Source organism: Phyllobates terribilis, unplaced genomic scaffold (assembly GCF_046119375.1).
Source record: "Phyllobates terribilis strain yellow unplaced genomic scaffold, ASM4611937v1 Scaffold_2__4_contigs__length_985480577, whole genome shotgun sequence".
NCBI classification, from domain to species: Eukaryota; Metazoa; Chordata; class Amphibia; order Anura; family Dendrobatidae; genus Phyllobates; species Phyllobates terribilis.
The window spans coordinates 669,679,517-669,693,076 of NW_027362762.1; the positions used below are offsets into that span (position 1 = coordinate 669,679,517).

Below are 13,560 nucleotides of genomic sequence, written 5' to 3' on the forward strand. Positions count from 1 at the left end.
TACTCCTCAACCTCTTTTCTTTTCGCATGACTATACGTACTTGTCACTTTTCCATGTGTTAGTTGTGTCTTCTGAGCAGTTTGTCAGCTTTTGGACACATTTGAAGGTGTTTTCTATGTGTTTCTATGTGTTTTTGTTTGCCTGCCATTGGTTTTAACGGTGTTCGAAGGTGTTCGATGAACAGTTCGACGAACAGTTCGGCGAACACACGGGTGTTCGACGAACCGAACCGAACTCGAACACTACGGGGGTGGCTCAACACTAATCAGCATCTGACCTGATCAGCTGTCATGGGCCCCTAACAGCTGCGGGTTTGGTATCTACTGTAGCATCGGCGTCCCTGCCCCCTGCTAGGCAGGGATGCCGTTCCCCTCACCTCTCCGCTCCATGCCCGGCGGCTTCCTCCCGCTCTGCTGGCAGCGCGTGCTGCTTCCCGGCCTCTGTGCTTAGGGCGCGCGCGCGCACGCTCCCCGTCTCTTAAAGGGGCCGCCCGCGCCATCCTAAGAAGTCCCCGGCCAATGGCTGGAGGATCTCTCCATATATAAGGCACCTCCTCCAAAATGGAGGTGCCCGAGCAATGTTGTTGCAAAACCTTCACTCTGCTTCAGCCCTCAGGTCCCGTTACCAGTTACCTGCCAGTCACCTGCCAGATTCCTGCTTGTTACCTGCCAGTCACCTGCCAGATTCCTGTCTGTTACCTGCCAGTCACCTGCCAGTTTCCTGCTAGATACCTGCCTGATATCCGCTTACCTGCATGCAAGCCTGCGGTCCGACGGTCTGCCTTCCGACACCTGTCAGTCTGTCTATGGACCAGCCTGCCCGCTCACCTGTGAGCGCTCACCTGCTACCTGCCTGCTAGCCTACCTGGAGGCTCTGCCGTCACTTGCCGTGACCACCTGCCTGTCCAGAGACTCTTGCCCGCTCACCTGGGAGCGTCCACCTGCTATCTGTCTGCTAGTCTACCTGGAGGTTCTGCCGTCACTTGCCGTGACCACCTGCCTGTCCAGAGCCTCTCGCCCGCTTACCTGGGAGCGCTCACCAGCCACCTGTCTGCTGCCCTTCTACCCTGAGACTGTCCCTGTCACTTGCCGTGACTACCTGCCCTTCTACCCAGAGACTGTCCCTGTTACTTGCCGTGACTACCTGCCCTTCTACCCAGAGACTGTCCCTGTCACTTGCCGTGAGTACCTGCCCGTCTTCCCTGGGAGCCACCCACTTCCTTACAAGGACTGCCCCCTTGTATAGCTGCTCAGAGGTTCCACCTCCCAGACCCGTTACAGTTTGCTCGGGCCATGGAACCCAATCTCCCTCGCTCTCGGACCTATGCCATGAACTTTTCCATCAAAGGTCCCAACAGGAGTCCATCCTGAGCCACCTGCGGAATGTCAACTCTCGCCTGGACACTCTGACTGCTCCACCAGCAACCACCGCTAGTGTCATGACTCGCAACCCGGCAGCGCCGCTGCCCACCAATACCATGGCATCCTGCCCCGGTCCCCGGCTTTCTGCACCTCCTCACTTCGGAGGCGACCCCGCTCAAGCTCGGGGCTTCATAAACCAGTGCACCCTGCACTTTGAACTCCTGGCCCACCAGTTTATCTCCGACCGATCCAAAGTGGCATTCATCATGTCCCATCTCACTGGGGAGGCACTGGCATGGCTTAACCCTCTGTGGGAGAGAGGGGATCCCCTGGTGTCCGACCTGTCATCTTTCCTCACTGCTTTCCGAGGGCTCTTCGATGAACCAGGACGAAAGACCTCATCTGCCTCCTCTTTGCTACGTCTCCGCCAAGGGAGTCTCACCGTGGGTCAATATGCGATGCGGTTCCACACCATCGCTTCTGAGCTTGCCTGGGATAATGAGGCCCTGGTGTCCGTCTTCTGGGAGGGCCTTTCCGGTCGGATTAAAGATGAGCTCGCCGGTCGGGACATTCCTACCACCCTGAATGACCTGGTGTCTCTGGCCACCCGGATTGACATCCGGTTTCAAGAACGTACCAAAGAGACCACCCGTGAGAGAAGGATTCCCCGCCTAGCTCCTACTTTCCAGAAACCTGTCTCCTCTTCTGTCACTCCCCGGGCGCACTCACCGAGTCCATGCAGATTGACCAGACCAAGTTGGTCAAATCTCGCCAAGAGTCACGCCGAGCCGAGGGGAGCTGCTTCTATTGTGGCAGTAAGGAGCACCTGATTCATTCCTGCCCGGAGAGGTCAGGAAACTCCAGTGTCTAGGACCGCTCGGAGGGGTCGCCCTAGACAAAAATAAGTCCTCTCCAACCCTGACTTTGTCTGTATCTATCTCCTGGGGAGAGAACCGTCACTTTGAACTCGCCCACCTGGACTCTGGATCCACTGGAAACCTCATCTCTCAGTCCCTGGTTGAGAATTACCGTATTCCCACCAAGTTTCTGGCTGAACCTTTGTCAGTCACCTCCGTGGATGGAAGACTCCTTCCGGTGACCATCCTGCTCGTCACGGAGCCTATAACCCTGCAGTTGGGAATGCTGCACTCTGAGGTAATCTCCTTCCATGTGTTGTCCGGACTCTCCCACTCCCTATTGCTAGGTCTACCTTGGCTCCAGACACATGAACCCGTGTTGAACTGGCATTCCGGTGAAGTACTCCGGTGGGGGCCGGCCTGCCATAAGACCTGCCTGGTTCCGGTTCGCCCGGTTCGTCCTCCACCTATCCCAGCTAATTTACCCGGTCTTCCGGCTCCTTCTGGCCCTATGTTGACGTCTTCGGTAAGAAGGAAGCAGAGACATTGCCTCCTCATAGGCCATATGATTGCCCGATCGACCTGGTACCTGGTGCCACTCCACCCCGCGGGCGTATTTATCCGTTGTCTGCAGCAGAAACCCGGGCCATGTCTGAGTACATAGAGGAGAATCTGGCCAGGGGATTCATCCTGAAGTCTACTTCCCCGGCTGGAGCCGGATTCTTCTTTGTCAAAAAAAAAGATGGCTCGCTTCGCCCCTGTATTGACTATAGAGGACTCAATCAGATCACGGTTAAAAATAAATACCCCCTTCCGCTCATCTCTGAGTTATTTGATCGTCTTAAAGGCGCCAGGATCTTCTCCAAGCTGGATCTACGCGGAGCATATAACCTGGTCCGTATCCGTCAGGGAGACGAGTGGAAAACAGCATTTAATACCCGGGACGGACACTATGAGTACCGTGTGATGCCCTTCGGTCTCTGCAATGCTCCCGCAGTCTTCCAAGAACTGGTCAACGACATGTTCCGTGACCTTCTTTACTCCTGCGTGGTGGTATACCTGGACGACATCTTGGTCTTCTCTCCGGATCTTCCCACACACCAGAGGGATGTTCGTCAGGTCCTGCTTAGGCTCAGGCAGAACCACCTCTATGCTAAATACGAGAAGTGCCTTTTTGAGCAGACCTCTATTCTTTTCCTGGGCTATGTTATCTCCCAGACAGGCTTGCGAATGGATCCCGAGAAGCTCTCTGCTGTCCTAAAGTGGCCCCGTCCGGAGGGCTTGAAGGCGATACAGCGATTCCAGGGCTTCGCTAATTACTATCGTCTCTTCATTCCTCACTTCTCATCACGGACTGCGCCCATATCTGTGCTCACCCGTAAGGGAGCAAATCCCAAGGTATGGTCATCCGAAGCCGAGGAGGCCTTCCTTTCCCTGAAACAAGCCTTCTCCTCTGCCCCTGCGCTGCACTGTCCGGACTGCAGCAAACAGTTCTACCTGGAGGTTGATGCCTCCTCCTCTGGAGCCGGAGCGGTGCTCACCCAGAAGTCTTCCTCCGGGAGAATGGTAACCTGCGGCTTTTTCTCTAAAATCTTCTCCTCCGCTGAGCGCAATTGCTCCATAGGAGACCGAGAACTGCTTGCCGTTAAATTGGCGCTGGAGGAATGGCGTTACCTGCTTGAAGGGGCTCTATACCCGGTGATCATCTATACGGATCACAAGAACCTGGCATATCTCCAAAATGCCCAGAGACATAATCCACGTCAGGCCCGGTGGTCTTTGTTCTTTGCCCGCTTCAATTTCATCCTTCATTTCCGCCCGGCGGACAAAAATATCAAAGCTGATGCCTTGTCCCGATCCTTCCTGTCCTCCGACCAAGAGGAGGAGCCTATGCACATTATCGACCCCTCCAAGGTGATGAATGTGGCCCCCTTGGATTTGACTCGTCTTCCACCCGGCAAGACGTTCGTGGCGCCTCCAGACCGTGAGAAGGTTCTTCGCTGGGGTCATTCTTCTAAACTAGCTGGCCATGCCGGCCAAAAGAAGACCTTCCTACTCATTTCCCGGCATTACTGGTGGTCTACCCTGCGTAAGGATGTGGTAGACTTCGTCTCTGCCTGTTCATCTTGTGGCGGCAACAAAGTTCCCAGACACTTACCAGCTGGTCATCTCCTGCCGCTTCCCATACCTGTTGCCCCGTGGCAACACATCGCTATGGACTTCATTACCGATCTTCCTGTCTCTGCCTGGTGTACTGTCATTTGGGTGGTCGCGGACCGCTTCTCTAAAATGGCCCACTTCATTCCCCTGCCTGGTCTTCCGTCTGCACCTGAGCTGGCTAAGGACTTTATTCGCCATATCTTCCGTCTCCATGGCCTACCCCTCCACATCGTGTCGGATCGAGGGGTTCAGTTTACCTCACGCTTCTGGAGAGCCACATGTAAACTGCTGTACGTCACCCTAGACTTCTCCTCCGCTTACCACCCTCAGTCCAATGGTCAAGTGGAGCGGATCAATCAGATCCTTACCAGCTATCTCCGGCACTTTGTTAATGCCCACCATTCTGATTGGGTGGACCTCCTTCCTTGGGCCGAGTTCTCTTATAATAACCACGAGAGCGAATCCTCTTCCAAGTCCCCTTTCTTTATTGTCCATGGCCAGCACCCCCGGATTCCGTTTCCCGTCTCCGCCTCTGTGGACAACCCTGCCGCGCAGTCTCTTGTCAGCGAGTTTTCTACCATTTGGGAGAGTACCAGGTCTGCACTTCTTCAGTCCTCCGAGCGGATGAAGCGATATGCTGATAAGAGACGTCTGGATCCGCCTCAATTCCGTCCGGGAGACAAGGTTTGGCTCTCTTCCAAACATGTACGGCTCAAGATACCCTCCTACAAGTTAGGTCCTCGCTTCGTCAGTCCTTTCGAAATCCTCAGGCAAATTAATCCAGTGGCCTACAAATTAAAACTCCCGGCCACCTTACGGATTCCCAACTCCTTCCATGTATCTCTCCTCAAACCCGTTGTCTTTAACTCTTTTTCCAACAATCCAGGTACTCCTCCTGCTCCGGTTTCCGCTGAAGACATCTTTGAGGTAGAGAGTATTCTGGCCACTAAGAGGGTAAGAGGAAAGACCTTTTTTTTGGTAGATTGGGAGGGGTTTGGTCCTGAGGAGAGAACATGGGAGCCCCGGGAGAACATTCATGCCCCTCTCATCCTTGCTAAATTTCTCTCTGGCCTTAAAAAGGGGGGGCCTAAAGGGGGGGGTACTGTAGCGTCGGCGTCCCTGCCCCCTGCTAGGCAGGGACGCCGTTCCCCTCACCTCTCCGCTCCGTGCCCGGCGGCTTCCTCCCGCTCTGCTGGCAGCGCGCGCTGCTTCCCGGCCTCTGTGCTTAGGGCGCGCACGTGCGCGCTCCCCCTCTCTTAAAGGGGCCGCGCGTGCCGTCCTAAGGAGTCCCCGGCCAATGGCCGGAGGATCTCTCCATATATAAGGCACCTCCTCCAAAATGGAGGTGCCCGAGCAATGATGTTGCAAAGCCTTCACTCTGCTTCAGCCCTCAGGTCCCGTTACCAGTTACCTGCCAGTCACCTGCCAGATTCCTGCTTGTTACCTGCCAGTCACCTGCCAGATTCCTGCCTGTTACCTGCCAGTCACCTGCCAGTTTCCTGCTAGATACCTGCCTGATATCCGCTTACCTGCTTGCAAGCCTGCGGTCCGACGGTCTGCCTTCCGACACCTGTCAGTCTGTCTATGGACCAGCCTGCCCGCTCACCTGGGAGCGCTCACCTGCTACCTGCCTGCTAGCCTACCTGGAGGCTCTGCCGTCACTTGCCGTGACCACCTGCCTGTCCAGAGACTCTTGCCCGCTCACCTGGGAGCGCTCACCTGTTACCTGCCTGCTAGCCTACCTGGAGGCTCTGCCGTCACTTGCCGTGACCACCTGCCTGTCCAGAGACTCTTGCCCGCTCACCTGGGAGCGCTCACCTGCTACCTGCCTGCTAGCCTACCTGGATTCTCTGCCGTCACTTGCCGTGACCACCTGCCTGTCCAGAGACTCTTGCCCGCTCACCTGGGAGTGTTCACCTGCTACCTGACTGCTAGCCTACCTGGAGGCTCTGCCGCCACTTGCCGTGACCACCTGCCTGTCCAGAGACTCTTGCCCGCTCACCTGGGAGCGTCCACCTGCTATTTGTCTGCTAGTCTACCTGGAGGTTCTGCCGTCACTTGCCGTGACCACCTGCCTGTCCAGAGACTCTTGCCCGCTCACCTGGGAGTGTTCACCTGCTACCTGACTGCTAGCCTACCTGGAGGCTCTGCCGCCACTTGCCGTGACCACCTGCCTGTCCAGAGACTCTTGCCCGCTCACCTGGGAGCGTCCACCTGCTATTTGTCTGCTAGTCTACCTGGAGGTTCTGCCGTCACTTGCCGTGACCACCTGCCTTTCCAGAGCCTCTCGCCCGCTCACCTGGGAGCGCTCACCAGCCACCTGTCTGCTGCCCTTCTACCCTGAGACTGTCCCTGTCACTTGCCGTGACTACCTGCCCTTCTACCCAGAGACTGTCCCTGTTACTTGCCGTGACTACCTGCCCTTCTACCCAGAGACTGTCCCTGTCACTTGCCGTGAGTACCTGCCCGTCTTCCCTGGGAGCCACCCGCTGCCTTACAAGGACTGCCCCCTTGTATAGCTGCTCAGAGGTTCCACCTCCCAGACCCGTTACATCTACGAACTTGTAATGACCTGAAGAATCATAATGGCAGATCATTTTTAGCATTTAGTGAACAAGGTAAAAAAAAAACAGTTGTGGAATTGCACTTTTATCGCAATTTTACCGCACTTGGAATTTTTTTTACCATTTTCCCGTAAACTACATGGTAAAATCAATGGTGTCTTTCAAAAGTACAACTCATTCCACAAAATACAAGCCCTCACACTGCCATATTGACCGAAAAATAAAAAAGTTATAGCTCTGGGAAGAAGGGGAGAAAACAATGAAAGCGCAAAAACAGAAAATCCCAAGGCATTGAAGGGGTTAAGAAGGGGTTGTTGAGTAGTAGACAACTCCTTTAAAGGGGTTGGCAACCCTTGAGGAAATGTTTGGCTGCAGAATGCTAAATCCTAGCTATGAATAATGAACACAACATTAGGTTTTGTGTTTTATTGAGAGAAGCAGCTGAGAAAGTAATCGGCACATGACTGTCACGCTCGATATCGGGAAAACCCAGCGTATAATAAAAGGAAAAGGGGAGGATGTCCTACAACTAGGGAAAGGGAGAGTGGAGACCTCTAAACAGATCTGATGAAAAACCCTGGCTCCCCTATAGACCCTAAAGAGGTTCTGCACCTCTCGCCGAGCAGGAAACCTGGCCCAGCTGATCCTAAGGCTAGGCCCTAGGTAGGGAGCAGGAGGGGTGAGCACTAAGTCATCCCCACTACAAGTTAAAGTACACACAGGAGAAACAAACAGGGGAATACACTTTGCTCCAAGATGACACCGGAGAAAGGATGGCATCAATCCACGAAGGAACTTCAAGGTAACTCTAGTCGACTAGTAGAATCCCAAGCCTTAATAGGTATAACCAGCAACTCTCTGAGGATCTGAGTGTATTTAAGGACACAGCAAGGAAGTGCTGATAAGCAGCAGGAAGGTGAGGCTACCTCAGGGTCCTAAAGGGACATGTATAATCCCCAAGCAAGGTGAGGATCACCGCTGGGTCCCAAAGAGAGAAGAATCATAAAAGGAGATGTTTGTAAGGACAAACGCAGTGACCTTCTACAGCTGGACACCATATGACTGTCTGTCACCCCTGCTATACCCGTGACAATGACTGTAAATATGCAAATTGCATATTGTAGTCATGTAATACTAACAACCGCTAGAGCTGGCAAGTGAAGCCAAAACCTAATGATGTGTTCTATACACACCTCTAGGATCTAGCAGGCTACAAACTTGCTGATAATTTCTTCAGATATGGAATACTCCTTTAAGTTAAAACAGGAAACCTTCTCTTAGTTTGCTATTGCAGTACAACAATTTTAGAATTTACACTAGCTCTCTATTAAAGCGATTTTCTACTTTCAGGATTTTCCACTATTTAAAAAGAATAAATTCACATGGTACTTACCTTCCCCGAGTACAATGGCAGCTCTCCTCAGCTGCTCTGATTTATATATATTATCTGTAGTCATGACACCACCAATGCTCCAGTGCTTGGGCATTGGCTGCAGTGCTGACATCACAATTGCAGCCAATACACATAGACCAAAGCAGTAGCTGGCAGTGCACCCAGTGATAGGAAAGCACCTGCAAGTAGAAAAACCTTTTAATGGCTGGAGGCATGTTTGCCTTCATATATAGCGAAGTCATAAAGAGGTTATATGTTAGAATTCGGGGCCCCACTTTTATTTTTTTCCCGGGGTGAGACTAAAACTGGCCCGGAGTGCACTGAAAAATCTGCCAACATTCTTCTTCCAAGTCCGATTTATTAATTTTAAAACAGTAACATATTCAAGTTTACAAAAGATAGATACAATAGAGAGCAAGTCACAAGGTCTATATCACTTTCGCAATACATACACAATATATGCTTGATAGACTGTGCAAAAGTTCTAACATAGCTGATTAAATGTTAGAACTGATAGACATCAGGTATTGCATTGCTTAAAATAAATATTTTATTCAGAAAAATAAAAATGTAAGAAAAAAAAACTCTTAAAAAGTTATTAAATTGCTTTAATTAGAAAATAAGCAAGTTTGCAATTAACTTGAGAGCTTTAATCTTTCAAACAGCAGGTTTCCATGGAGGTGGCCACTTGTGCCTGCCAAGACCCTGGCCAAAAGTGCACAGTAGTTACATTGCAGTAGAAAAGTTGACTCTTAACATACCAGACACTTCCCTACAGCCAATTGATTTCTATACAGCAGTTAACAGCTCACATCACTCCTCCCCCCCTCCCTCTCAGCTCCAGAACAAATATTGTTAGAAATCTTCCAAAATCATCAGTCCCCACCATAGACAGCTTTCAGAGATGAATTTCCACAGTCCCAATCTATGTGCTTGTTCAATAATCCTGTTATCTCTATATGTAATTCAAAGGAGCTTCTTAAGCTCTGTTTACATATGAAAACCATCTGTTATAATCTGTTGCCCTTATATTTAAATAAAAAAATATAAAATGGATGCAGTTGCTATCTGTTGTTCGGGTCAGACAAAAAAGTTGTGCAGATTATGTGTTTTGATCCAGCTAAAAAACAGATAGAGGCTGAAAATGAGGGAGACAAAAAAACCAACATTTTAAGATCCTTCAGTTTCGGTCAAATGAATGGATCCTGTACAGAAACTTTTTTTTCCACTTTTATGATGCCAAAACTGATGCAAAAATTAAAATAACACATATAAAGCCTAATCTTGCCCTTACATAAAACAAAACTGACCAGCACATCCTAACAGAATGAAGAAAAAGTGAACAGATGCAAGCTGTGACTAAAGTATGTACATATTTAAAAAAGATACTTGGAGCACAAATTGGTAAATTTGTGTGTGCACTCTAATCTCTCCCAGGGTAAAAGCTTACCTTTTTAAAAGGGCAGACAGGATCCAGCATAATTCTAAACAGCTTTAGAAAGATGGGTGGAGTGTTCCCCCAACTATTGAGGTAATTACTACCTCCAACTGTACTTCAAAATAAGGCCAGGTTCACATTGCATTTTTTTCACGTCAGTGGCCCCAACAGGGCTCCCGACTGAAGTCCTGACAAATAGGATTTGAGTGGAACCACTGGCATGGCTATTGACTTTAATGAAGCAGACAGAGTCACATTGTGATCTCTCTGACTTCCTTTTTGTAAGTGGCTGCCTTTTTGAGGAGGGCATAAAAGTGCAGTTAATCATTAAAGTCAATGGTCCTGTCAGCAGATCCACCCAAACACCCATTTCTCAAGGCTTCAGGCGGAAGCCCTGTAAGAGCCACTCTCTTAGGCCATGGCCCCACTATCAGTATTTGGTCAGTATTTTTTTTCAGGAGTAGGAACCAAAACCAGGTGAGGAACAATCAGCGAAAAAGTATAATAGAAACAAGTCACCAAAGCTGCATTTATCACCCACTCCTGGCTTTGGCTCCCACTCCTGAGAAAAAATACTGACTGAATACTGACCAAATACTTATAGTGGGACCATGGCCTTAAGGCAACAATATGATATAAATCTTTGAATAATAATAAGTTAAACAATTGGATGTGTTTAAAAAAATGTTCCTGTGCTGAGATAATCTTATAAATGTGCCCCTGCTATGTACTGTGTAATGGCTGTGTCTAACCGTGCAGGAACATGGTCTGATCATACCACATCTCCTGGGCTAGGAGGAAGCAACAGAGGGTATATAGACAGGACAGCTGATTCTTTTTGTAAGGTAAAACATTTCCCTGTCTGTTTTTAAGCAATGTTTTACCTCAAAGAAAGCATCCTTTGTGATCCCATGCTTTCCTGTCTGCATATTCTTTTGTTTCCTTCCCTGCCCAGGAGATGTGGTATGATCAGACCATGTTCTGTACACGGTCAGACAGAACCATTACACAGTAGATAGCAGGGACACATTTTTCATTATCTCAGGACAGGAACATTTTTTTAATCACATCTAAATGTGGAACTTATTTTTTTTCAAGATCTATTAATTAAAATTAACTTTGTTAGTGGGATAACTCCTTTAAATGTCGTACAACATCATGTTTAATTAAAACTTTCCTGAACTCAGTAACTGATCACATGTCCACATTTATTACATGTAGCTTTCTATTTCATTTTGTTCACAACTGCTTTCATAATTCCTAATAATCTTCTGCTGAAATACAGTATGTATGCATGTATTATTCATTGCAACACAATTTAAGAAAACATCAAGTTATCATCAAAGATAACCATTTTAAAAATGTTAAGGAGTTTGTATGTTCTCCCCGTGTTTGCGTGGGTTTCCTCCAGGTTCTCCGGTTTCCTCCCACACTCCAAAGACATACTGATAGGGAATGTAGATTGTGAGCCCCAATGGGGACAGTGCCCATAATGTCTGTAAATTGTCTGAATTGTAAAGTGCTGCGGAATAGGTTGACCCTATATCAATAAAAAGATTACTATTATTGCCAGGGCAAGCAGCTGGTATTGCCAGAGGAAGCTGCAGCAAGCAAGACAACCCTCTGAAATAGCTACAGCCATATAAAGTTAGTATTATATGTATAGTGTTATATACAAGGTTAACTAAAATCTCATTATGTAAACCAATTCTATAGGTGGCTTTCTGTTCTGGCTCATAGAAATAGGGTTCAGCTTAGCGTCCCCCTCTTACAGGCTTATTAAGTTATATGAAATTGCACTCTCTACATTTGACAAACTCCTTAACACCAGATATATTAGTCACACCAACTGTGCAGAGGCTGGTGTTCACAGAATACAATATCTCTGTTCCAACCACCGAGTAATATGCTTATTCGGCCAAATATATCATACAGTTACCTAATGCCTATAGCCACTGACTAAAGCCACAGTTAAAATGTTGTTATACCAATAATGCCTGTGAGAAATAACAAACCTAGCTCTTCGGTATCTGTCAAAGGTATCTCTTATACATTTAACATTGAAAATTAAAGGGCTTTTTCACTACTCGGACAATTCCTTCTCAATGTCTATGTCTCCCCCCAGTAAAATAAAAACACTTATACTCACCGTTCCTGCAATGTCAGCACTGGCCCTCAAAGTTATGTCACGCGATCCCTGTGGCCAATCAGAACTGGCTTCACTCTTCCCTCCTATGGACATAATTGACATCTGAAGCAAATGATAGCTGTGGCTGCTTTCTCATTTCCTCTGGATGTCTTAATTTGTCTGAAAGGAGGAGGAGTGAAGCCAGACTGGTTGGCCACAGGGATCGCGTGACAAAATAATGTCATATGATCCCTGGCAGACCCAGTGCTGCCTCTACTGGAGCGTCCCTGGCATTGAAGGTGAGTATAAGTGTTATTATTTTACTGGGGGGGAATATAGGGATTGAGAAGGGACTGTATGAGTAGTGAACAACCCATTTAACTTCTATTTTGGTATAATGGAAAATGTTATTAAACCCTTAGGAATGAATAATGATATGAAGACGGTTATTGTTTGGTATCTTGAGCCTGTTCTATGTGCTTAAGAGATGCCGATTTTTATTTCAAACATCTCTCTTCTGAATGGGTTTTTGAATCTTTGATTTACTTTAGGATTAGTAACAAAAATGAGATATGGGCTCAGGACTGCATAAGAGGCAGCAAGGAATAATCGAGTGTCACTGATATCAGAGCCTATGTTGGACAGAGTTATAGTATATATCCACATGCAGTTATCCATGCCAAACAATAGTACATACATTACGACTAACATAATGACTGCTTTCGAAGCTTTGTACTCAATTGTCTTATTCTGTACTTTGTCTGAACTGCGCTTTCCCTTCATGGCTTTACCATGATTATGGAGAAAATACACTATATAAGTACTTGAAAGAGTCATTAACCCCACAAATATAATTTCGCGAACCACGTATATCAATCCATTAACAATATAGGATACATAGTTTAGAAAGTCGACATCACAGAACGCTAGGCGCAATGTGTATGGTGAGAGGGTATCATTGGATCGTGCTCGCCCATACAAAATACCAGAGGGGTAAAGTGACAGGTTCATTCCTAAAAGCATTGCCAATATGATTGAAACATTTGGGTTTACTATTTGTTTGAGGTATTTCCATTTTTTATTCACTGGTGCAATAAGTATACACTGGTGGCAGCTAAGCAAACTGGTTACACAAATCGACATGGCCCTGCTTACTCTGTAAGTGAAGATAAACAATCTGCATTGTCCATCATTCAAGATATTTTCTAATCCGATGGTGTTCAGAGCCTGTAACATGACACGAGACAGAAGCACAAAAATATTACTGACTGAGAGTGTCATTAGTATGGTGTTAGCAGGTAAGAGCTTCTTTTCCAAAATCCTAATGTGCAAAAATTTTAGCACAATGCAGACATTTCCAGGAATACCAAAAACCACAAGAAGAACAAAAGCAAAAGATTTTATAAATAAGCGAAACTCCATTGTAAATTTGCAGAGGAAGCTGATAATTGTGCAACCTGAAAAAAAAGAAGACTTTTTTTTTACCATTTCATAACATTCACGGAAAATATCATCTAATGTATAAAATAACAATAATGGTAATGACAATACTAATATACAGTGGTGTGAAAAAGTGTTTGCTCCCTTCCTGATTTCTTATACTTGTGCATGTTTGTCACACTTAAATGTTTCAGATCACAAAACAAATTTAAATATTAG

The 13,560-nt window shown here is 47.6% G+C and overlaps 1 protein-coding gene across 1 annotated transcript; it reads right to left on the bottom strand.

Moving 5' to 3' along the window:
- Positions 1-12,381: 12,381 nt before the first annotated feature.
- On the bottom strand, positions 12,382-13,323 carry LOC141246933 (olfactory receptor class A-like protein 1). The gene has a single exon (XM_073669172.1). The coding sequence runs from the start codon at positions 13,321-13,323 to the stop codon at positions 12,382-12,384; it is 942 nt and encodes a 313-aa protein (XP_073525273.1).
- Between the last annotated feature and the right edge of the window lie 237 nt (positions 13,324-13,560).